Source organism: Sorex araneus, chromosome 8 (assembly GCF_027595985.1).
Source record: "Sorex araneus isolate mSorAra2 chromosome 8, mSorAra2.pri, whole genome shotgun sequence".
In the NCBI taxonomy this organism is placed as follows: domain Eukaryota; kingdom Metazoa; phylum Chordata; class Mammalia; order Eulipotyphla; family Soricidae; genus Sorex; species Sorex araneus.
In genome coordinates, this window is record NC_073309.1 from 26,265,662 (window position 1) to 26,292,365 (window position 26,704).

The 26,704-nt window shown below is 39.7% G+C and overlaps 1 protein-coding gene across 1 annotated transcript in view; it reads left to right on the plus strand.

Moving 5' to 3' along the window:
- RPGRIP1L (RPGRIP1 like) overlaps positions 1-26,704 on the plus strand; it is a 120,495-nt gene that overhangs the window by 49,401 nt on the left and 44,390 nt on the right. Inside the window, exons 12-22 of the mRNA XM_055146186.1 lie at positions 247-297; positions 1,078-1,257; positions 1,773-1,890; positions 5,796-6,248; positions 10,373-10,524; positions 13,111-13,489; positions 18,312-18,502; positions 18,609-18,695; positions 21,848-21,949; positions 23,118-23,277; positions 25,154-25,230. Of these exons, the coding sequence (XP_055002161.1) occupies positions 247-297; positions 1,078-1,257; positions 1,773-1,890; positions 5,796-6,248; positions 10,373-10,524; positions 13,111-13,489; positions 18,312-18,502; positions 18,609-18,695; positions 21,848-21,949; positions 23,118-23,277; positions 25,154-25,230 (1,950 nt within the window). The remainder of the gene's footprint in view (positions 1-246; positions 298-1,077; positions 1,258-1,772; positions 1,891-5,795; positions 6,249-10,372; positions 10,525-13,110; positions 13,490-18,311; positions 18,503-18,608; positions 18,696-21,847; positions 21,950-23,117; positions 23,278-25,153; positions 25,231-26,704) is intronic.

A 26,704-nucleotide genomic window follows, 5' to 3' on the forward strand; every position in this document is an offset into this window, starting at 1 on the left:
CACTAATGCAAAAGGCTTTTTAATTTTTACTACTTGGTCTTTTTAATTCATGGTGTCAGGCAGTGTATGTTCCGTGAGGAGACTTTAAACAGTTGGAAAACCTCTTTTATTTAAGTTTATATAGTAAAATGCGAGGTGTCAGCCGGTTTCTGTTCCCTGTGGATAATCTGCATACTCTGTTGAAATGTCTCTTATACTTCCCATTAGTGTCTCATTGTGAGCTTTTACCTACTCTTTCTTTTGCAGGAGAGTGATATTAATGCTGATGAATTGAGTGAAGCTCTCCTGCTTATAAAGGTAACTTTCTGAACTTCACCGTGAACTTCATGTCTACATGTAACTATTTCAGCATAATGATGATCCTGATCTGTAACCCTTATACTTGGAGAATGAATTATTCAGAAGTGTGGTCAAGTGACATTTAGTTACAGTGTGTACATATTTCATAATGACATCAAAATTATGTTAAAATTGACCTCAAGACTTCTTGTGTAAAGCACTTTTCCAACTGTAACAAACATTTCACTTGTCCATGGCTCACATAAAATCAGTCTGTTTTCTTAAAGAACTAAGTGCACCCTACTATTTAAAGTAAAATATTGAATATACTTATCGACTCTAGAATATGCTATTAATTACAGGAAAATACATTCCTTTCCTTTTAGATCATCACAGTGTGTATGTATTTTAGTCAAAGGAAGAAATTGAAATAACTCTCATTTGTATTTATTTTATAATTAGAAACCAGACTGATAATACAGCAAGTAGGGTGCTTGCCTTGTACATGTTTGACCCGGGTTCAGTCCCTAGCATCCCATCTGGCCCCACGAGTCTGCCAGCAGTGAGCCCTGAGCATAGCTGAGTATGGCCCAAGAAAACAGACAAAAACATGATTTATTTGTAATTATTGTAAATACTTATTCAAATATATTTTCTATATCAGGGCTGCCTTATTTCTAATAAGAAAAATGAAAATATTTGTTTTTAATTTATTATTGTCCCACTCCGTATCTGTATTAATCCATATTATTATAGCTCTTAGACTTACCTCAGTAATAAAATATGTTTTTATTTTAGGCTCAAAAAGCACAAAAAAATGGAGACCTGTCCTTCCTCGAGACAATAGACAGTAAAATTATTAAAGACCGAGAGCACGGCATGAGAGAACTGCAGGCAACTCACGCAGAGACAATACAGGAACTGGAAAAGACAAGAAACATGCTGATTATGCAACATAAAATTAATAAAGATTATCAGGTAATACAATACACTAAATTGGGGGGGATAGGTGTCTGATCATGTTCTGCTGATTCTAAGAAGGGCCATGTGCTGTCAGCCGTGATAATCTGTTGTCATGTATTTCCACATGCATGGAACTAAGCCTTGTAGTTAGGTGATGGCAATAAATCGCTTAAAAACAAAGAATTTTTTTAGTTGCGGTTTTAGTGCACTCACCTTGACTAGTATTGGCACATTCTACTAAAAGTGTGAAATAAAACTAAAAAAGAATTTTAGTTTCCTGAAGTCTGCCAGGACCTTTTATTATAACAGGAAAATTGCCTCCCTCCAAAGGCAACAATGTTGTTTATTTTCACTTGTGATTTGTGAACTTTGCCAAGAGTATTTTACTAAAACTGAGCTTTCTAAGGTCAGGGAGTCATGGGTCAGAGCTCCTGAAATCCCCCAAATCTGGTAAATGCGTAAATCATAACTATTTATAAAATGAAAATGGAACTTCATCAAAAATATTGAAATGCATCTTTTATTTCTAGATGGAAGTTGAGGCGGTGACCCAGAAGATGGAAAATTTGCAGCAAGATTATGAACTCAAAGTAGAACAATATGTTCATCTTCTCGATATTAGGGCTGCACGCATCCAGAAGCTAGAAGGTATAATATGCACAATTCTTTGTCCACAGTTACTGGAAGAATAGATTTTATCACAGTTGAAATTGTCATCCAAATCTACACTCCGGATTTCTTTGTGGTCTGCTCTTTCCCAATTCTTAACTGTGATACGAATGGACCAGAAAGACGGATTTTATCTGATTCTTGTTCTATTCAAGAATTTTTAGTAATTCCCTACTGCGTCTTGAATTAAATGCTGTAGACAGGGTTTCAAAGTACTTCATAAAGCACCACCAGCTAAATTTCCACCTCAGTTCTAATTTCTTTCCTTGGTAAGCTGTGCATCTCTACCCCGCACGTCTGTTAGATTTTTCTTACTCGTTTCTACGAGTGAATCTTTGTGTATTACACCTGAAACTCTTTTTCTGTGCTTACTTGCAGAGATATCCTCCTCTGCTTAGAAATCTCAGTGCACCCAGTGCCAGAAAGCTGGCTCTGATTATTCCTAGCCATTCTTATACTTGGAATGCCCTTGCAGTGGTTTCCAGACTTAAACAAGTATGAGAATCGTGTAAGGAACTTCTTTTGTAGTTCTAAATGTAGCTCTAAATTCTAAATGTAGCTTTCTAGGTCCTACCCCTAAAGATGTTTTGTGTATATATTTGTGTATATTTAGAAATAACTCCAAGCAATTCAGATGCAGGTATACATGACTGGACTTTGAGAAACACTACTTAACAACACATTTTCTTCTTAATGTGCTCAACAAAAGATGTTTGGGAATTCTGTAAGTTCCTTCTTGTTAGTTTTGCTTTCTCGCTGTGACTGCACTGTAAGTTCTGCAGTAAGTCTCCAAACTCCCTTTCCTGACCCTGCCATACTCGAGATGCTTAATTCAGTGATCCATGCCAGCAGTAATTTCACACTCCTAAAATTCACGGAGGCTCTCAAATGCCTTTTATTAAAGCATGATATACTTATGATACCACATTAAAAGTTAAAAGTGAGACATTTCTAATATTTTTAGAAATGCTCAATGATATTAGTAAGCCCATAACATGTTAATCATAAATTAAGGTTTAGTTTTTAAATAGAGCCCCACCGCCCCCCGGGACCCCCATGTCCACTCCCAGCAATTCTCAGCATGGCAGTCCATACCTCACAGTCCATTGCTTGGGCCTGGAAGTATAATACTCAGACTAAAGAGCACTTTGGGGCCACCCGAGCCACACCTGGCAATCGGAGAGAAGCGTAAGGACTCATGGTCCCAGGGATCAAATTTGGAGCCTCATACATGTAAATCATATGATCCATCACGTGTGAGCTCTCTCCCAGGCCTATAATATTTATTCATTTTTTAAACTGTGTTCCGTAGCTTTCCCCCCCAAAAAAAAGTGACATTGTTTTGATTTTTTTTAATTGTTTGAAATTCCTGCAAATCTTTTGAGTATCTAGCTTAATAGAAAACAGCTGGGATTTTCAGTCTGCTGTATTCCGTCTGTTGTGATATCACACATCATGGAGATTTCCTGCAAACTCCATTATACACTTTAGAGAAAATAAGAATGAAAAAATAAAGTCATCTCTTGGTGTTATTTTTAAAATAGTTTTGACTGTCCAGACCTCAAAACACTGTCAAGGATCCTCGGCTGTTTCCCTTATACACTTTGAGGACATCTGCTCTCAGTAGAAGAGCTCAGTAAATATCTTTATCCAACTGAAGAGAGTTTTCCAAAAGTCAGAGAGCAGGATGTACCTTTTGTTTCAAGTAGTACTCAATAAAAATTTGCTTAATGTGATTTTCCTGAATAAAAGGGAGGTCACAGGCTTTGGGGTTTCCATTCCTTTTGTCTTATGAAATTCTCACCGGCATATTTTTAGTTGTGCCCTTAATTTATTGATTCATTCTATGAATATAACCAAGCCCCGAATATAAACTAAGCCCAGTTCTAGGTGGTGAGAATACAGACACAATGCTCAAGGAACTCTATAGAATATGAAGTAGCAGAGAGCTTTACTATTTCACCAGAGAACTTATGAAGGCAGGACAGTATAGGAGATACCAAGGCAACATTGAAGAGGAATTATATATCCCTGGAATGAAAAGATAGATAGACAGATAGATGAGAGAGAGAGAGAAAGAGAGAAAGAGAGATGGATAGATAGGAAGAATACTTCAGAGGTGACATCATTCATCCTTGACCATAGCTATTAAAAGCATTTCAGGGGCCAGAACCATAGTACAGCCGGTAGGGCATTTGCTTTGCATGCGGCTGACCTGGGTTCGATCCCAGGCATCCCATATGGTCCCCCAAGCACCACCAGGAGTAATTCCTGAGTGCAGGGTCAGGAATAACCCCGGAGCATCACTGGGCATGACCCAAAAAGCAAGCCTGCAAGCAAGAAAGAAAGAAAGAGAAAGAAAGAAAGTTTCAAGGAGTAGGTGGGTAAAAATACTCTAAGTGTAGGCCAATGAGGTGTAGCTGAAAGGCAGAGTCCCCAACTTTCACCACCAGCACAGCATGGCCCTGGGAGCACTACTGGGGGTGGCCCCTTAATTAAAAAAAAATTAAAAATTCCTAAATATGAAGTCCTGCTCTCTGTTTTTGAAAAATGCATAGGGATCCAGCTAATTGGAATTTGGGATTAGTAAAGGAATCGAACCTAGAGGTAAAGGTAGAAAGAATAAAGTCATAGCTGCTATTTGGCACTCTGAAGAATCTGGCCTTACAGAGCTACAAAACGAATCTTTTCCCCTTTTTTATTGAATCACCATAAGATACACAGTCACAAAGTTGCTCATCATCAGGTTTCAGTCATACAATGTTCCAACACCCATCCGTTCACCAGTGTACATTTCCGGCCACCAAGGTCCCCAGTTGCCCCCGTGCCACCACCCCTCTCCCCTCTCCCCCGCCCCCAGCCTGCCTCTTAGAAAGAAAATTTTAAGGTAGAATTAACATTTCCAGAACTGCGTTTTGGATGTTTTGTTATAGGTGTTGGGTAAGAATGAATAAGAATTTGGAAGAAAAGCACTGTTGGAGTCCATGATCTAGGGGGTAAGACAGAGAGCAAGTCAGATAGCACCAGTGGAGACAGGGACAAAGTCAATAAGGACTTCTTAGGATGAGTAGGAGGACTCTGTGGCATTTCATGTATGTATAACTGGATGAATAATGACACTGACTGACTTTAGATTCAAAGCAGAGAAATACTAGAATGTGACACATCCTATTTGGGATTTATTGATTTTTCGTATGCCTTGCGGGTACTGGGTTAGAGGAAATAGCAAGCCATGATACACAGGCCATTATAAAGGAAAGAAATCTGAGCGAGAAATAGAAATGTGAGGGTCTTCAACATAATAATAGTAACAGAGATCAAGAAAGGGAATGAGATTGATCCTTAGGATACAGAGATTAAGAAAAGGACCAATGAAAGGACCCCAGGTACCAGAGAGATAGTGCAGAAGTTAAGGGGAATACCTGGCCTGCAGCTAACCCTGGGTCAATCCCAAGAACCACCCGGTCTCCACAGCGTTACTGGGTGGAGACCTCCCAGTATACTTTGGGATAAGTCTGAGTGAAAGCAAATTTTTTGAACAAGCAGAGGTCTGAGATATAAATGTGGACCACAGAGATGGCAGAGGTTTGGTGTGGAAGCTCTCAGGAACCAGAAGGGAATCTGCTTCTGTTTCTAAAAACGCCCTGAGAGGACCAGCCAGGTGTCAACCTCACCTGGAGAATGAAGGATCAAGCCAAGGGTCTAGGATATGTATGTCAGCCTACAGAGGTGGCAGAACTAGAGTACTTTCTTACTTACAGAAAAACATATAGTCATAGAATTTAAGAGAGGCTATTCGTCTGACTTCGTACCGCTTTAGAAGGGACTTGGATCTTCATATGTCAATACTGGAAAAAGTCTATAAACTCTACTTTCTCTTGCAGCCCAGTTAAAGGATATTGCCTATGGCACCAAGCAATACAAATTTAAACCAGAAATTACGCCCGATGACTCTGTTGATGAATTTGATGAAACCATTCATTTAGAACGAGGAGAAAACCTATTTGAAATCCATATCAGCAAAGTAACCTTTTCTTCAGAAGCTTTCCAGACCTCTGGGGATAAAGAGCTTGTCACTTTCTGCACCTATGCTTTCTATGATTTTGAGCTCCAGACATCTCCTCTAGTGCGGGGCCTCCAACCAGAATATAACTTCACTTCTCAGTATCTCATTCATGTTGATGACTTATTTTTACAATACATCCAGAAGAATACTATCACCCTGGAGGTGCACCAAGCTTTCAGCACAGATTATGAAACAATTGCAGCATGTCAACTGAAGTTCCACGAAATTCTAGAAAAAAGTGGTAGAATATTTTGTACAGCAAGTTTGGTTGGTAAGTACTATCTCCTAAGCTTTGTATATTAGAAATCCAATGTGCTATTCATTGCACCACGGAGCCACTTATAAACTTTGAATATTGAAGTCACTGATTTATCTACATATTAATAGGATCATTAATCCTATTAATGATTAATAGAGCCTGGCAAGCTCCCCATGGCATATTCGATATGCCAAATACAGTATCAATGACGGTCTCATTCCCCTGACCCTGAAAGAGCCTCCAATATGGTACCGTTTAGAAGGACGAGTAAGGAAAGGCTGCTAAAATCTCAGGACTGAGACGAATGGAGATATTACTGGCACCCACTCGAGCAAACCGATGAACAAAGGGATGACAGTGATAGAGTGATTAATGTGATGTTCCATAGCAGTAGTTTCCCTGACAGATTCCAGGTGCCTTTAGGGAACTACAGCATTCTTTGATTTAGTACTCACAACTGGGCTATCTTAACTGTCTTTAATGGTTGTCTGTACAATAATCACTTTTTTGTTCTGGATGGAGAAAGAGCTCTAATGGCAACTTGGCAAACTCATAACCCCAAAGTTACCATCTCTTCATGATCACAGGAAAGGGTTTGTACTGTTGTTGTTTAAAAAAGATCAAAGGTAGTTCCCCAACCCCCACCAGGAGTTGTTCCTCAGCACAGAGCCTGGAGTAAGCCCTGAGCACCTTCAGGTGTGGCCCAAAAATCAAAAAGTAAATGAATAAATAAAAGGTCATGAATGCTATTACACTTTTCTCAGATAATCACAAAAGCTCCTTCATATATGCTCTTGTTATGAATGTGATCTTTCTTTTCTGCACCTTCTACACAGGCACTGTGGCTTACAGTGCTGTTAATAATAGGGTTTAGGCATGCAGTGTTCCTGCACCACAACCACCACCAGAGTATCAGTGTCCCTCCACTAATGTCTCAGCTACTTGTTTGTTTGGGAGCCACACCCAGAAATGCTTGGGGCTTATTTCTGTCTCTGTGTTTAGGATTCATTCAAGATTGAACCCACATCAGCAAGTGCCTCACTTGCTGTACTCTGCAGATCTTCAGCAACTTTTTTTTTAAAAAAATCTTATAGGTGCTAGGACTGGAGGAATAGCACAGCAGGTAGGGCGTTTGCCTTGCACGCGGCTGGCCCGGGTTCAATTCCCACCATCCCATATGGTCCCCTAAGCACCACCAGGGATAAGTCCTGAGTGCAGAGCCAGGAGTGACCCCTGTGCATCACTGGGTGTCACCCAAAAAGAAAAAAAAATAATCTTACAGGTGCTAATGTTTTTTTCTTTGGTTGGAAGTTTTATGAGTGCTTGTTTTTGTTTTTGTTTTTTGTTTTTTGAGGGGAGGCACACACCCGGCAGTTTCAGGGTTTACTCCTGGCTCTGCATTCAGGGATCACTCGAGGCGAGTCTCAGGAAATCATAGATGGTACTGAAGATCAAACCCGGGTTTGCTGTATGCAAAGGCAAGTGGCCTACCTGCTGTGACCCTAGTGCTAATGTTTACCAAATTGATACCCTTATTTGATTAAACATATAGATATGCATTTATAAATCATCAGACATGAATAAAATTGTCAGGGTAAAAGACAAATAAAAGAGCACTGAGCTGCAGAGTTGGCTCAAGGTGTGAGCACATGCGGGGAGTCCCAGGGTCAGGGCTGGCCCTGCACGGTCCAGTGAGCACTAACTACCAGGAGAGATTCCCCAAGCCAGCGGTAGCCCCTGAACACCACTGTGTAGCCCAGAACCCAGAATTAAGTCAACAAAAATAAGACAGAATTCTCTGTGAAGATTTATCTGCCTATAAGTGCACAGCCAAGTGGCGAGATTATAAACAGCCAGATACACCAATGTGAAAGCCCAGGATAGAGATACGAAAGTGGCAATTATTAGCATATGGACTATGTTTTAAGCTTTGGGCCTGGACATCCCATTGAGAGTGGATGGAAATACAAAAGAGAAGATGGCCAAGGACTGAGCATTGAGGAAAAAGTTTTTTAAATAGTTTAAAAGAAGATCTAGCAAAGCTGACTGAGAAAGTGGCGGGTGAAGTAGGAGGCAAGCGAGTGTTTCCTGCTGATTGCTTTACATAATTGATGTTTTCTTGCAGTTCAAAAAGTTGCAGAAGTTTATACTGTGAAATGTCTGTCTTCCAACCCTGTCATCTGGCTACCCCGGGTTCACTCATCAGAACCTTCAAATTCTTCCAAGTCATCTTATTCATGTGTTAGCAGATGGCAGATTTGAATCATGCTTGTATGTTGAGGAGAATGATGAATTAGCAAGAAAGAAACTGATGACATAGGAGAGAATATGGGTAATAATGTCAACAATATGGTATCTTCAAGAAATTTGGGGGGCTGGAGTGATAGCACAGCGGGTAGGACATTTGCCTTGCACGTGGCCAACCCAGATTCAATTCCCACCATCCCATATGGTCCCCTGAGCACTGCCAGGAGTAATTCCTGAGTGTGGAGCCAGGAGTAACCCCGGTGCATCACCAGGTGTGACCCCCCAAAAAAAAAAAGAAAGAAATTTTATATAAAAGTATTATCTATTCAGCAAATATTAAGTACCCACTATCTCCTAGTCCTCCTGGTCAGATTAGATTGGTGGAAACCACTGGCCTTGCCGTCAAGAATCTTAAAGTGTGGAGAAATGGACTGATGAACAGTTAACGCCAAAGTGGTCAGTGCTCTAAAGTGAACATAGTCTTTCCTCAAGCGAGCATAGAGTCTCTTCAGCTATGGAAGAAAAGAGATGAAGAGCCTTTTGGGCTAGAGGGTGTACTTGAGGATGTATCATATACGAGGCCAGAGAAACAGTACAGTGGGTAGGGTGTTTGCTTTGCATGCAGTCAACACATCTTTCACTCCATTTGTTCCCTGAATCCTGCCAATAGCCAGCAGTGATCTCTGAGCACAGAGCCAGGAGTAAGCCCCAAGCACTACGAGGTGTGGCCCAAAAACACACAAACAAACAAACAAAAATCAAAAGTATATGCAGTGTAGATTTGTCATTGCCATGCCTTTTTTTTTTATATATATATATGACATGATAGAAGTGTGGGAAGGTACAAAAGATTTCTTGAGGAAGCTGATTATAATATGGAATATACACTACATGTTTATATAATATGGAAACAATTATAATTTTGAGTTTTTATATTGCATGTGTCAGACTACATTGAGTACAGCTTTAAAAAAAATTTATATTAGACAGGAGGTATAGCGGGTATGGCATTTGCCTTGCACTCAGCCAACCTGGCATCAAACCTTAGCCCCATATTGTCTCCTGAGCCCACCAGGAGTGATCCTTGAGTGCAGAGCCAGGAGTAAGCCCTGAGCACTGCCAGGTGTGGTCCAAAACCCAAAGAAAAAAAAATATATTGCACCACTCAAAAGAATCTGTGGTTTAGAGTAGTATTACTGTTTAGATTTTTCTCAGTTTCAGTATTGAAAGTGTAAGAAGTGGAGCCTCTCAAACATTATTTGACATGTCAGATTATAAAGAACTTGGTTCTTTAATGATAGTCACTGTAGCTGAGATTGTGACTCAGTGATACAGCACTTGCCTCATGTGTGTGCCTCTCTGGTAAATTTGTGGCACCTTACAGCCACCATTCCAAGCACTGCCAGGAGAGACCCCTGAGCACTAAACTAGGAGTAGCCCCTTGAGCACCTCTGGGTGTGCCCCAAAAATAAAAACAAAACAAAACCAGCAAAAAAGTAATAACAGTAAAACAGAGTGAAACACACAGTAACAGAAATAACTACCATCTCTGTTGTTTGCCAATCACATTTGTGCAAATCGTGTATTTACATAATGTGATAATTTTATGCTTAATAGTATTGGTATTTTTTTTTACTGCTATGTATTTTGATTTACAAAACTACTTTAGTAGTTAGTTATGTGTTGTTGAGACTGGAGCAATAGCACAGCAGGTAGGCCATTTGCCTTGCACGCGGCCGACCTGGGTTTGATTCCCAGCATCCCACATGGTCCCCCAAGGACCGCCAGGAGTAATTCCTGAGTGCAGGAGTAACCCCTGAGCATCGCTGGGTGTGACCCAAAAAGAAAAAAAAACAGTTAATTATGTGTTGTTATGTGTTGATTTGTAGGAACTAGAGGAGACATCTCAAAATTTGGCACAGTGGATTATTGGTTCCGATTGAAAGTTCCCATGGATCAAGCAATTCGACTTTATCGAGAACGGGCAAAAGCATTGGGCTATTTAACGTCAAATTTTAAGGGACCAGAGAAAACACAAATGGTAAGCTTGTTTGACATTTGTAATCTTTTATGACACGTAAATTTGATAATATTCCTTTATATGCCATGCTTTAAAATGATCACATTCTTTTTCCAGGCCACCCATGTGGCTTTTAAAAAAAAAAAAAACCCTTTTATCCCTAAGTGTTGATTGTGGGAAGTAGCAAAGTTATAGGAAGTATCAAAAATAGTACAGAAAAGTCCTGTGCACCCAACTAACTGATGTACTGATATACTCTAATTGATGTACTATAGTTAGATGATATCTTACATAATAATTATACTGCAATGTAAAATCCAGGAACTGGACAGTGCACAATACTGATCACTAGGTTATAGATCTTTTTCAGAATTTATAAATTTTGACACCTGTAAAAGAGGAGTTTCATTTTTTTATTGTGTTTGCTAGTTAGAATTAATTTCTATAACTTTTAATAAAAGAACTAAATAACACTTGTTCTTTAATTCAAGACAAAAATAACATTGATTCCCAAACTTCAGAAGGATTAGCACCTACTTCCTAGAGATCATCTTTCTGGCCTAGTATTTTCAGAACACACTCCAGGGAAATGGTGTATTAGAAAAGGAAGTTGAACATGGAACAGATTACTTAGTTTTGCAGCTAGAGGTTTCGACTCCCAGTTTCTGGCTTGAACAAGTAGTTTACTATCAGAGTTTCAGCTTCTGGGGAAGACTGTGGGGAGGAATTACCTATTTTTTGATCATCCCCCTCGGCACCTCCAGCTGAATGCACACTGGCCCTGGAATCGCAGTATTCCCGTTCTCCTTCCACACACCACCAGATGTCTCCACTAAGGAGATGAGGACGAGGCTCACATTTTTCCTTCTCAGAAACTTCCCCAGGGCTCTCATCCTAGCTGAAGTTTCAGAAACTTCAGTGTAAAGGTGGAGGCAGGGTACTTTTGGAAAGAAGAGAATTATCCAACAATTATCTGCAGATAGCAGTGAAACACTAATATTTCTTCACGCCATTTATAATAGGCTCAATTATCTGTGCAGTTATTTGCAATCAGGTATTTATGCACTGGCTACCTAAAGAGTCGTTTCAAAATATCAGTTTCTTGCTCTGCCAAATAACTGCTTTATCTGAAATGTCCTCCCATACTGACTTTTCATCCCCTCCAAGTTAAATATCTGGTTCTTTTCTCTCCTTCCTATAGCAGTTAGACTTTGATATACTGACTAATCTTGGGCTCAGACGTCTGCTTCCTCAGTCCCTGTTGGCTTAGAATGAGGAGCAACAAAATCTTCTTTCTAAATGGGCCCCATCAAAGAACATCAGGTTAACTTTGGTTCTTGATCTAATTTGATTCGAGTGGCAAGCTTCTACAGCCATTTCTTCTGTGTTTGTAGCCATACATGTTCTAGTGAATATTGGTTCTTAATCAGAATAAAACAAATGAAGTGTCACTTACTGATCAGTTCACCATGAAGCAAACATGTGCAGCTTTTTCTTTAAATGAAATTTGAAGGCTGCTATTCATCTTTTTTCTTTTCCTTTTTTAATTTTTTAAATTTATTTTAATGTAGAAAAATTCATAATTGTTGATGCAATTTCATACTAATTCTAGTATCACTGTATCACTGTCATCCCATTGCTCATCAATTTGCTCGATGGGCACCAGTTACGTCTCCATTGTGAGACTTGTTATTACTGTTTTTGGTGTATTGAATATGCCACGGGTATCTTGCCAGGCTCTGCTGTGTGGGGGAAATACTCTCGGTAGCTTTCCTGGCTCTCCTAAAGGGGTGGAGGAATCGAACCCGGGTTGGCCACATGCAAGGCAAACACCGTATCTGCTATGCTATCAATTAGTTTAAAAAAAAATTCCAATATTAAAATCAAAAATATGAAAAACAAAATTCTTGTGAAAAGTGTTATATCTGATCACGGGGCAGGGGGGTTAAGTCCTGTCTAAGAATTTATTAAGCCCTTTGTTGCTAGTTGAGCCCTCTGTGTGAATGGTTTTTGTTTATTGAGTTTAATTGGCTTCTGTGTTACTCTCCCATCTGATTTGGTGTGTTTCTACTAGAACTTCAGTATTGAGGAATTATGAGGCATCTCGTGGCCCCATATGTGACCCCATGATCCAGACACTTCAGGAACTATGGTCTGGGCCAGTGAGTCAATATACCGGCAGCTGTGGGAGGGGGTGTTGCTGCAGGGGCTTCCAGAATATGGGAGGGGACTACCCACCCTGACTCCAAAGAACACCAGAGTGCTTAGCCCAGGTCCCAGGTACCTAAGATTATTTGCAGTTTGGCATCTCTGCAAAGAGTATTTCTGAAGCAGTGGAGTTGCGTCCTTGGCGTGGCTGAAGCGGTGGAATGTGGGTACGGCTGCCAGGACTTTGGCGGGTGGGTAGTTGGCCCTCCCAAGGTCTCCCTGGAGTTTTCAGCTGCAGGGAACCGGTGAGTCCATAAATTTTAGCTGCTTGGCATGCATCTCCTGAAGACTCAGTTGGGAGTCGGTAGAACAGGGCTGGTGGGTGAGTCAACACGGCAGCAGCTCTCTTTGTCTTTTAACTGTACTATTACTACAGTGTACATTTGTGTGTTTTTCCAGCTAAGCCGGCAAGCACCCAGAACTGCTGAGCCCAGTTCTTCCGAGTCCACAGATGGCAACTTAAACGAGCTTCACATTACAATAAAATGTTGCAGCAACCTGCAGTCCAGAGCAAGCCACCGTCAGCCACACCCATATGTTGTGTACAAGTTTTTTGATTTTACAGACCATGACACAACCATCATTCCCAGCAGCAATGATCCAGAGTTTGATGATCATATGTGTTACCCAGTACCAATGACTATGGATTTGGACCGATACCTTAAGTCAGAGTCTTTGAGTTTTTATGTATTTGATGATAGTGATACCCAGGATAATATTTACATAGGCAAAGTCAATGTACCTCTGATTTCATTGGCACATGACAGGTGTATCTCAGGTAAGCCCATTTCTTGAACCTATGAAATTGTAAAAATGTTACATCTCAGGTGTCATAGATTTAACCAGTTGTCCTAACCTTAATTATCCTAAACATTAAGCCTATAATATGTTTTAAGATATTTTCTTAGTTGTTCTAGAAATTGAGATCTTAATTTGTTATTATATACTTAACATTAGTGCTAACATCTCTATTAAAAATTTAGCAGTCTTCTCCAAAATAAGTTTATTCCCTTTCTTTTGTGCTGTTATGATTATATATGTATATTATATATATATCTGTCATATATATACCTCTGTCATAAACCCAGTAACAAATATGTTGTAATTACTGCTTTTTATAACTGTATGCCATTATAGAAGGTAAAAGAATAAAAATTTAATTATTATAGGTTTTATTAGCCATTACTAATATTCTTAATTTTTTCCTGTGCATTTGAGCTACTGTCTTGTATCATTCTTTTACTCCAGTATAAATCACTTTTCTCCACTATTCTGTGTTAACATCATGTATTAATGCGTATTTTTATCTTAGGTATACATATCTAGTAATATATTTTATGACTATTTTATGCAGATATTTTTAAATCAGGTAGAAGAAATGAGAAGATACATATACTGTGTTTTATAGTTTGAGTTACTATCTGATAACACTTCCTTTCAGCTCGAAGACCCTCCTCTATTGTGGCTTTTAAGTCAGACCTGCCATCAATAAATTCTTTCAGTCATTATTATCTGTCAATGTCTTTGCTTTCAGTTTTTGAAAGGTAGTCTTACTGGATGATATTCTTATTCATCAGCTGATTTTTCTTTTTCTTTAAGCACTTTTGAGTATGTCATGATACTCATTTCTGCCCTTCATTATTTGTTTTGTTTTTGTTCTGGCTAACACCTGGCAGTGCTCCAGGTTTACTCCTGGCTCTACACTCAAGGCTTAGCCTTGGCAGGCTCAGGGGATTATATGTGGTGCAGAGGACCAAAAAGATGTCTAATGTATGCAAGGCAAATGCCCTTAGCCAAAGTAATAAATGCTCTGCCCCAAAGCATTCATTACCTTGCATCAGCAATCAATCTTATTACATAGTAAGTGTCTTTGTACTTGACGCTGACCTGATGCTGTTTTCATGATTTGTTTGTTGTCATTTTTGGTTTGGGAGCCGTACCCAATGATGCTCAGAAACTACTCCTGCCTCTGCCCTCAGGAATCACTCCTGACAGTGCTCGAGGGATCATGTGGGGTGCCAAGGATTGAACCCGGGTCAGCCAAGTGCAAGTCAAGCACCCTACCCACTAAACTATCTTTAATTTACTATTTGTTCATTTTTCTTCTTTCAGTAGTTCAGCCATGATGTGTCTATGTGTGGATCCAAACCACTGTACTTCACCTACTCAGAATTTGTTGAACTTTTTCATGTGCCCTATATTGTTGAGCACCAAAATTTGAGGAATACCCTGCACTTATTTCAGTTTTTCCTTCCTTTCCGCCACTTTTTCAACTTCTGTTGTACTTGTTCACCTGTTTACTGGTGACCCAGAGGTCCTATGTGCCTGTCCTCTTGCTCTGTTCATTTTCCTTAGTTTTCACTCTTCAAGACTGATCTCTCTTGATCAGTCTTCAGGTTCACTAATGCTTTTCTCTTGTCAGTCCAAATTTCGTATTGAGGCCCTCTTAAATTTTTCATTTCAGTGATCGTACTTTCCAGCTCCAGAATTTCATTTGATTCTCTCTCTCCCTCTTAAATCACTTTTATCTCTTAATTATATTCTATTTTATAAGTCACTGTCATACTTTCATTTCATTCTTTTTGTCTTGGGGCCACACTAGTGGCTCTTGGGGCTTACTGCTGGCTCGGCACTCAGGGATCATTCCTAGTGGTGCTAGCGGGACTATATGGAGTGCTGGGGGTCCAACCTGGGTCAGACACATGCAAGGCAAGCGCCTACCTAGTGTACTATCTCTCAGGTCCCTTTCCTTTAATTCTTTAAATATGGGTTCTTTTAATTCTTTCAGCATGTTTGTAATAGCTTCCCTGAGGTCTTTATCGACAAAGGCTAACATCTGGATACCTGCAGAAAGTCTGCATCAGTAGTCTGTGCATGTACAGAAGCATCTTGTGCATCTTTGCCTATGTCATAACATTTGTTCACTTAGAACTAAACACTAGAATACTATATAATGTAGAAAGTTGGGGTTCTGACCCTCTCTAAGTTGATTGGTGCCATTACTGAATTTATTCTGTAATCTGATTCTCTATCACCATTGATGTCTCTACTAAGTCTTTATATGTTTGGTTCTTTTTTAAATTTTAGGCCAGGGCCAGTATGGTCAATCAGTTATTGGTCAGCGATTGAGCTTTAACACCTTGATGGTTGTTCTGGCACACTTTTCTTTTGGGTCAGGGTCTGGGTTTGAATAATGAAATCAAAGGTCAGGCAATCTACAAGTCTTATACTTAGCCAGAGACGAGTAACTTACTACGGTTTATTATAATTCCTACTACTTTTACTGAGACACCATAGACTTTCTTGCGAAATGCTTCCCAACTGGTATGCTTTGATCAATTTCCAAAGTCTTCAAAGTGGTGGTTTTCAACCATTTTGTTCAATATTATCTTTTTTATTTTTAAGTAGGGGCTACACCCCTAGTGATACTTCAGGGCCCCTGAGCCATTTTCAGAGATGCTTGAGACCAGCAAGGACATGGAGGGGCCTAGTGGTGCTGGGTTGGGGGGGGGCAATTTATAATTTACAGGACCTTGTTGTACTAGGAACCGAACCCATGTTCACATACATTCCAGGTATAAACTCCAACCACTTAGTAACACCCACAACCCTAGTACTACATTTTTTCCCTCTCTCTTGAGTTTTAAACCCAGATCTCGTGTATGCAAGACATACACTTTACCACTGAGCCATATTTCTGGCCCCCTATGATTACTCTTTTAAAAATATTTTAATTAGTCACCATGAGGTACAGTTACAGACTTACAGACTTTCGTGCTTATGTTTCAGTCATACAATGATTGAGTTCCCATCCCTCCACCAGTGCCCATTCTCCACCACCAATGTTCCCAGTACCCTCCCCCCCATCCCCTCTGTGGTGGGCGGATTCCCTTTTACTCTCTCTTACCTTGCGGTCTGCAATGCAGGTATTCAGTAGCTATTGAGTTTGGTCTATAGCCTACTTTCGGTACAGATCTCCCATCCCAACCGGGTCCTCCAAGCATCCTTTGCTTGGTGTTCCCTTCTCTATCTGAGCTGCCTTTATCCCCAGTATGTGAGGCCAGCTTCAAAGCCATGGAGTAATCCTCCTGGTCCTTATCTTTACTATTCTTGGGTGTTAGTCTCCCATTCTGTTACTTTCTATTCCACAGACGAGTGCGATCTCCCTATGTCTGTCCCTCTCCTTCTGACTCATTTCGCTCAGTATTTTACTCTCTCCATGTTAATCCACTTATATGCAAATTTCATGACTTTATCTTTTCTAACAACTGCATAGTTACTGGTGCCCGCTTGAGGAATTGGATGAACAATGGGACGACAGTGCTACAGTGACAGTGCATAGTATTCCATTGTGTAGATGTACCAAAGTTTCCTTAGCCAGTCATATGATGACTTTGTGTGGGAAGGCTTACTGTGCTTTTCACTAAGCCATCAGGAAGTCCTGCTCAGAGTTTATCAGCTCCACCTTCATGCTTTTTTTCTATCTAAAACATAAAGTTGTCGGGGCTGGAGCAATAGCACAGTGGGTAGGGCATTTGTCTTGCACACAGCCAACCCGGGTTTGATTCCCAGCACCCCATAGGGTCCCCCGAGCACTGCCAGGAGTAATTCCTGAGTGTATGAGCCAGGAATAACCCCTGTGCATCGCCAGGTATGACCCAAAAAGAAAAAAAAACATAAAATTGTTGTGTTCCTTATTTCCTAGTTAGCATTTAAAAGAAATGTCATTTCTTTTAAGGAACTAGTTAAAGGACCCTAAACAAAAGTTATGCTTCATGTGTAGATTTTGTGTTTTTCAAGCCAGGTATTTTTTTCATACTGTGAAAAATATATTGTAACAATTAAACTTTGTGAATCAATATTACTGATTATTTTAATTAGTGCTGTATTTTGGTTGGTGTGGTTTTTTTTTTCATTTTGTCTGTGCTTTTATTAGATAGTAATTCAACAAATCTCAACAAAATAGATCAAAGTTATAGTAAAATTGTCTAGTAATATAAAGACTCCTTTCAGTATAAGTTATTTGAAATTCTGAAACATTAATGTATTTTCTGGAGACATCTTTTGCAAGAATATTCTAGCCAAAATGAAAGTTGATAGTTAAGCTTTGATTCAGGTCATGTATTAGAGGAAGACTAAGAATTTCATATAATCTCTAAATTTAATTTAAGTGAATTAAAATATTTATAAGTTAATTTTTTCATCTCTGAATATTATCTTGGAAGCCTTAACTTCTGAAAGCAGTCTGATTGAGATATAAAGCCATCATTGTTCTTTTATCTTTATTTTATTCTGTAGCTCATTTGAGTGGAGTAAAAGACACATTTGTTGTTGGTGTTGTTGTTGGTGGTGGTGTTGCAGAGGTCACCCAACTGCTCAGGGCTTACCCCAAGAATTCTGGGCAGTGCTCAGGAGTTAGGAGGTGCCTGGGATCGAACCAGGACCTCCTCCGTGCAAAGCATAACACCTTAAAGTACGTTCCCAGCACCAAAGCCAGAGTTACCTTTAAAGTCGTGGATAGTTATCTTCGTTGCCTCTTTGCTTATACAGCAATGAAACTTCACTCTAGCACTAATCAAAATGATTTTTGTAATTGACAGGGATATTTGAGTTAACGGATCATAAAACACGTCCTGCAGGAGCCATCCATGTTATACTGAAATGGAAATTTGCTTACCTACCTCCAAGCGGATCCATCCTAATGGAAGACTTAGGAAAAGTCATACATAAAGAAGAATCAGAAGTGACTCCAAGACTACCTCCAGCACCCTCCCTCGCCACACCGGTCGTGGTGAGCACTCGTTACTTTGAATTTCTAATGAGGCTTAAAAAATAGCTGATGTCATGTCTGAAATGCATGTTTGTCATACCCAGCTTGACACAATGGTTTGTTTTAGGCACCAACACCTAAACCAAGACAACGTTTGATAAAACCTGTAGAAAAGAAGGTATCTTTTGTGGATATCACACCAAATCAGAGTTCTGTAAGTAGTTAACACTCAAAATACTAATCTTTTCCTTAATGTACACATGAAATAAATGTTTTAAGTTGTGGTATAGTACACCCTACCTGATTTGAATGGAGACAGGAGAATAAGGTACTTTCCCTCCCACTTTGAAATATCAGCTTTTTAATTTGGCATTGTGCATAAATGTTAGCCATTGTTGGCCTACTGCCAGCCTCCTACCCCATTTGAGGGATATGACTGACTGAGGGAGCTCATTCATGCCTCCTGTGCATGAGTGCCCGAGCTCAGTTCCCCTACACAACACACACACACACACACACACACACACACACACACACACGTCTGCCTTAATTCTCTCTCCCTTTCCTCATATATTATTTCTTTTTTTTTTTTTTTTTGGTTTTTGGGTCACACCCGGTGGTGCACAGGGGTTATTCCTGGCTCTTCACTCAGGAATTACCCCTGGCGGTGCTCAGGAGACCATATGGGATGCTGGGATTAGAACCCGGATCGGCCGCGTGCAAGGCAAACGCCCTACCCGCTGTGCTATCGCTCCAGCCCCCTCATATATTTCTTGAACTTAGCTTTACCAGTGATTCTTCTCACTTGACTCTTGGCGCATGTCTATAAATGTTGAAGTACCCCAGTTAGACAAACTTCAGAGCAAGATATTTTTTTCATCAACATTGAAGCCATTCAGTCACAATTTTTTTTGTTTAAGTGTAGGAGCACTGCTATTTATTCAGCCACTGATTAAGTTGATTGAAGTGGGCATAAACTCCACTCAGTCACAGATTTTTGAAAAAGATTTCTGTGTTAGCTTACCTTTACTCATAAACTTTGATCTCATTGCTGAATTATAGATCTGTTTTCATTTCATATGCGTTGGGTATTTAATAGAAATTTTTAAAAATAATGTATCAAAAAAAATCACTAAAAAAAAATTACGAAAACAAATCACAAAAAAACAAATGACTTCACTAGCCCCTCACCCCCATTTTTTTCTCTTTCTGTGTTTCCCATTCCCAGCAGAAAACATATTCATGTACCCATTTGCAGTCATGAAATTCTGTCCTCTCTTTTCCTCCATCCTACACGCAGTTCATTCACAAAAGTTATCAACTGTAGCTTATTACAGAATATATCCTTTGCTATAACCATCGTATCCACAGTTATGACTTAAGTTACCATCAATTCTGATAGACATTAAAAAGATGAAGTTTTTCGGTCATTGAGATGCAACTTCCATAATGTAAGAGGCAAACCTCTTAAACAAAGAAGTTTTCAATATTAACAGACCTGGGCATAATCCAATTACCCATCTCAAAAATTCTTTTCTCCAAGACTTAAAAGAATACTTGGCATTTATAGCATATATGTGCATGCACAAATAAGTGAATTCAGATAATTACTACTCAGCTAATATTTTTGACTGGGACTGAGTGAGCATGTATTATGTACCAGGCACTGAATTAAATGCTTTTTACTGACTGAACTCATCTGATCCTCCCAGCAATTTATTATAGCTTATGCTGGAATTACTCCCTTTTAAAAATCAGGAAAGTAGGGGCCAGGCTTTGCATGCATGAAAACTGAGTTCAGCCCCCCAACGCAACAGTAAATAAATAAATAAATAATCATAAAAATGATGTTTAGGAATGAATGTTAAGTAACTAATCGAGAGCATCCACACATCACCCCATTCTGTTGACCCTGGCTCCGGCTGTGTTTCCACTGAGGACCATGTCATCCTTTGCTTTGTTTCTTTGTACTCTGTGTATGACCAGTCATCTGGGATCTGTCTTTATCTTTCTGACTCACTTCACTCACGTGACACCCTCCCATTCCATCCAAGTTGCAGGAAACTGCAAGGTTTCATCTTTTCTCATAGCTGAGTAGTATTTCATTATGTACATGTACCTCAGTTTCTTTATCCAGTCATTTGCTGTTGCACACTTGAATTGTTTCCAGCCTTGGCTGCTATAAATAATGCTGTGATTGCTTCTCAGCCTTGGCTAAGATCAAGTGTAGCATAAACAATGCTGCATTGGTATGCATATGTCTTTTGAATTAATGTTTCTGTGTTCTTGGGGTCGATGCCCAGGAGTAGAATTTCAGGGTCAGATGGAAATTCTATTCTTAATTTGTGCAGAAATCTACAAATGATTTCCCAAAGAAACTGAAGTAGGCAACAGTTCTACTACCAACTACTAAAATTTCTTTTTTTCGCCACATCCTTTCTACCCCTTATTGTTCCCACACTGTTTTGATTTGTTTTGTTTTTCCTTTTTGGGTCATACCCGGCAATACACAGGGGTTATTCCTGGCTTTGCATTCAGAGAGTACTCTTGGCAGTGCTCAGGAGACCATATGGGATGCCAGGGATCGAACTCTGGTCAGCTACATGTAAGGCAAATGCGTTCCCCACTGTACTATTGCTCCAGTACCCAGACTTTTATATATAGGCCATTCTTACTCTGTGTGGTGATCACTCATTGTTTTTATTTGCACTTCCCTGATAACCAGTCATGATGACTACTTTGGCATATGTCTATTAGCTATTTTTATGTCATCTTTTTTTCATTTGGTTTTTTTGGACACACTCAAAGGCACTCAGAGGCTACTATTCCTTCTTTGCTCTGAAAGGACCCCTGGCCATGCAAGCTCCTTAACCCTGTACTATCTCTCTGGGCCCGTGTTACCTTTCAGGAAATGTCTGTTTATCTCCTCTTTTATTTTTTTATGGGGTTATTTGCATTTTTTGTTGTTGAGCTTTGAGGGTGCATTGTATATTTTGGATATTAGCAATATCACTACAGAACTCCTTACCATTATTAACTCATCTGGATAAATTATATTTTATTTAATGCTTCAGGGTTGAAATCACTTTTACTGTTTTAAATATAAAAATGGTCCGAAGAACTGTATTTGCAAACCTGAAATTGTTTATTTATATATAATATATATAATTAAGATAATCTATCATTGCATTGAAATACCCTACTAAACAAATTTATTGTCATAAGGGTAATTACTACTTTTGTTCCTAATTTTACTTATGCATATGCATATTTATGTGTTTATTGTATATATGTATATATGTAAAACTTTGTAATACATTGGGAATCAGTTAATAACATACACTCATGTTTTCACATTAATGTAAGGAGATATCTGCTCCTCCTGAAGATATGAAAAAAATTTTACCAGAAGTAAAACATAAACCAGAAACAGAAATTAATATTCCAACTGTCCCACATATTCCTAAGGTATGTATTTGTACTGAGTTATTACTTTTGGTGGAGGAGCATCTCCCAGGCGGTGCTCAGGGTATCCACAGGCCACTCCCAGTGATTCTTGACCAGCCCAGCTGGCAGGTCAGTGCAAGGCTCTGAACATATGATACTGCTCGGACCCTGTAGTACCAGAGATTACCCAGCCCACCCCAGCAGTGCTTAAGACCCTCCAGGACTGCACCTGGAAATGCGCGGGGGCCATGCAGTACTGGAGTTGACCTCATGCAAGGCATCACCTCAACCCCGTACTGTCTGTCTGGGTCCCTTAAAAATTATTATATGGGGCTGGAGCGATAGCACAGCAGGTAGGGTTTTTGCCTTGCACGAGGCCAACCTGGGTTCGATTCCCAGCATCCCATAGGATCCCCTGGGCACCTCCAGGAGTAATTCCTGAGTGCAGAGTCAGGAGTAACTCCTGTGCATCACCGGGTGTGACCCAAAAAAGAAAAAAGGCCTAGTGTTTAAGGTTTTATTTGGTTCTTTTGTGGGAAGGGAGCGCCTAGGTAACGATCCCAGCACTACTGTTGGCAATTCTTGGCCTTACTGTGCAGGCCTGAAACTCAGTGCTTGGGCTCCACAGTGCCATATGCTCAGGCCCAGAAATACTTTGTGCCACCGGGGTGACCCTGGAAGTCCTCAGGGATTATCAGTCCTCTACCCAGTGGTTCCAGACATTGAGTCCAGTGCATCTGCATGCACAGTACACACTCCATCCTTTGAGCTATCTTCCCAGCCCTTGATTTAGTTCATAAAAAAATTTGTCTATTGACATGGATCAGGAGTTACTAGCATTGATCCCACTTTTAGTTATGACTTTCTTGGAGCAGAAAGATAAAAAATATGACACATGTAATAGCTACAGTTGTGCTGATATGAGCAGGCAGTGAATCAATACATGAATTTAAGAATTAATGTAAATCATTTTGAGATTGATGCATTTTTCATTCTTAGTTTTAATCACACTTCATTTATCTGCATATTTTCATTTATAAAATGTGATTATTTGCTAATGAATTATACATAAATAGTACATGTCTATATGTCTCGAGTTTACATGATTTATTATTCAAGTGTTTCGATAAGAGTGCTATAAATGTGATCTCAGCATAATGAGTACATTGGTGTGCATTCATATCTTCAGGGTTTTGAAGAAAGTAATGTAAATAAGGTAAAAGAGAACAGTGAGAAAATGCAGCAAGGAAAAGAGGATGATCTGTCTTTACTATCAGAAGGTCAGTTTGCAGAACGAAGTTCGACATCTGAAGATGAAACAGAAATAACTGAGGAATTGGAACAAGAAGGTGACTTTATTTTTTGATTTTCATATTTTTATTTTGGGTTTTTTTTTCTTTGCCCTAAAAGTTTCAGGGACTACTCCCCGTCTTTACTTGGGATTTGCTCCAGGCTGTGCTTGGAGTACCATATGTGGTACCAGGGATTGGACCCAGACCTCCTGCATATAAAGCATGTGCTCAACCCACTGAGCTATTTCTCCAGTTCCAGCTTTCTTATTTTTGAAATTTGAGGGGCTTGGGGGTCATTCTTAAGACTGACTTATGACTCTGTGCTCAGGGTTGACCCCTGACCCCCCCCCCAATGGTGCTCTGGGAACCACGCACAGGCTGGGGATCAAAACAGGGTTGACCTCATGCAAGGCAAGAAGCTTAGCATCTATACTATTTCTCTAATCACCAACTTCCTTTTATAAATTAGCATTTTGTACCTAACCCTTGATTTATTTAACCTGTCAGAGTTTGCCTCGAAGTACATCTTTATTTAATAGTGGATCAACCTTATGGTATCTAGTTCTTTTGTTTTGATTTTTGGGGGGTTTTTTTGGTTGTTGGGTTCTTTGGTTTGTTTTGTTTTGTTTTGTTTTTGTGCCACTCCAGGAAGTACTATGGAGTAATATTACTCCCGATAATATGCTCCAGGGGTTGCTCCCAGCAGAGCTCTGGGGGCCATGTAGTGCCAGAGTTCAAACCTAGATCTTCCACATATAAAACATGTATCCCAGCCCTTTGAGATAGACCCCTACCCTGTCAGGTGTATTTTCCTAACAGAAATGAATTACTGCTTTTCTTATTTCCACTTGGCATGCCAGTGTTATCGCTAGCCAGGTTTCCATTTTTTTTTTTTTTTTGCTGGTTTGGTTTGGTTTGGTTTGGGGGTCAGACCTGGCAGTTCTCAGAGCTAACTCTTGGCTCAGCAATCAGGGATTTCTCCTAATGGGGCTAGGGGAACCATATGGGATGCCAGGATTCAAATCCGAGCACTCTACCCACTGGGCCGTGTCTCCAACCTCCACGATCCAAATATTTCAAGTGACTCTATATTCTCTTTTAGTTCAGGATTATTTGAGAAGATTTGACTCTGAAAAAAATATTTTTTTAAACTTAATAACTCAGATCAAAAGAGAGACAACTTACTATACTATTGAAGTTATATAAATATCTAAAAGTCAAACTAGTCTATAGTGAAGAAAACAAGTGTACAGTGGGTACCTGGGGAAGAAGAAATGGGAACATGAGAGAGATGCAGAGGGATGAGGTTGCAAAAGGGCATGAGTAAAACACTGGGGCTGATATATATGTTCACTGTCTTAACTATGGTGTTGATTCCACAGAGTTAATTACATGTCAGACGATTGGTTTTGTGCTTGAAAAGTGTGCAGCTTAGTCTATGTCAGTCTTACCTTAATAAAACTGAAACTCCAAATATGTTTTCAAGTAGCAAGAATAATTTTACTGTTACACAACAGACTTGGTTGGGCGTTAGGAAATGTCTGTTTACCTGTTCTTTTTTAAAATTCACTTTTTAATTTAAAACTGTACAAGCTATATATTTATTTCTTTTTCTTCTATAAAACCATAGAGTTTTCAGCAGTTTTTCTCTTTTCTAAAATACATTATAAAGGTGAATATCTTTGCTGTGTAAATATGGTATCTAGTTCTTTTGTTTTGAATTTCTTGTTTTCGTTTTTCGTGCCACACCAGGAGGTGCTATGGTATTACTCCTGACTCGATGCTCCAGGGATTGCTCCCAGCAGAGCTCTGGACAATTTTCATATTGTTCTCCTAAGGATAACTGTATAATATATGTTTTTTGTCTCCATTACACCAATTACAAATATAGTTGCTTTTAACAGATTTAAGCTAATGCATCTCTATTTCTTAGCAGACGAAGAAGACAGATCAGCTTCTGACAGTGACGAGTGTATTATTCCGGCACCTGTCTCCAAGAATATCCAACCGGTCAGTAACTTGAGGCCAACTCAAAGTGTTCTGAAGTTGCTTGTCGTTCATAGTGCATCAGGCTTCATAAATGAAAATCTTAGGGCAAATTTTTTAATTGATTTTTTTTCATAATCTTATCCACATAATCACAGAGTATAAGAAAATAACATTTTTGATTTAATTATATAATAGACAAGCCCTGTATTAGTTTTAATTACATGCTCAGAGTAACCTAACATCAGTAGCTTCAATAGAAACTTGCTAAAACCAGTTGACTGAGGAGACAGAAAGGTATCTCAAGAGGTGAGGCGCTGAGTTTGATCCCGAGATCCCCAGACACAAGAATCCCTGTGAGTTTCCCTGAGCCCCCTCCTGCAACTGAGTGCTAGAATTGGCTAAAGTTGATAAATAAGGGTTGAAGAGATAGTATAGCAGGTAGGGTACATGCCTTATGTGCCTTTAATCCCTTGCACCCTTCCCCACCCTATCCATACACACACACACACACACACACACACACACACACACACACACACACACACATTCAGCTTATTCAGAAACTTTCTCAGCCACAGACACTATAATGTTTTGCCAGATGTCTGGGCATCCCATGGAACAGTCAAGTTGACATATAAAGTTAGCCATCACATCATTTTAAAAAGAACCCTCTATTGATTACAGCAAGGATAATCAGCCTGCATATGTCATTCAGGAATATGCAGGTGTCAATATTTCTTCCACAAGACTTTCCCTCCTTCATCAGAATTTGTGGATACCTGCCTGATTTAGCCTTTTGATGATAAAAATGTGAGAAATGAGTCCAGGGGTCTGAGAAGGCAGTTTTCAAGCGATATATTTGTCTAGTGAGTCTACAAACAACACTCATGCGTCTTGTTATAACTCAGGGCTTCACTGTCTAGACTGTGATCAATCCTTCCTAAAGAAGTCAAAAAGCTTCCACCGGTTGGGAAGATTGTTCATGAAAGATCAAGTAGTTATTCGATAGTTAAATTATAAAACCGTTAAATATAAAACAATGTCAGCAGATCGTGCCAGTAGTTAAATCACAGACAGATAATTTTGAGCAAAAGAATGCTTAGCTGTTTTCTCCCCTATCATTGTCATTTTCAACATGAGTAAAGTAAGATGGTGTGATGGAAGTGACTTTCCTGCGATCATACTAGTGGCTTCGGGAGTTAGGAGAAATTTCCAGTGATCTATTTTTTTGGTGGGAAGAGCTGGGCCACACTCGTGACTCTGTGCTCAGGGATCACTCCTGGCTGTGCTTGCAGGAAGGGCTATCCGGGGTGCTGGGAATCGAACCATGTTGGCAAGTGCAAGGCAAGTGCCCTACTCACCATACTATTTCTCTGGCAGAGCCTTTTTTCTGCTTAATTTACTCGCTTTTTGCCTAGAGGTAGCCACAGAATGGGGTCTATAACAGTCATGCACCTTTGAGTCATTCCTCTGTGATGGAAAGAAGTGCCCTGCT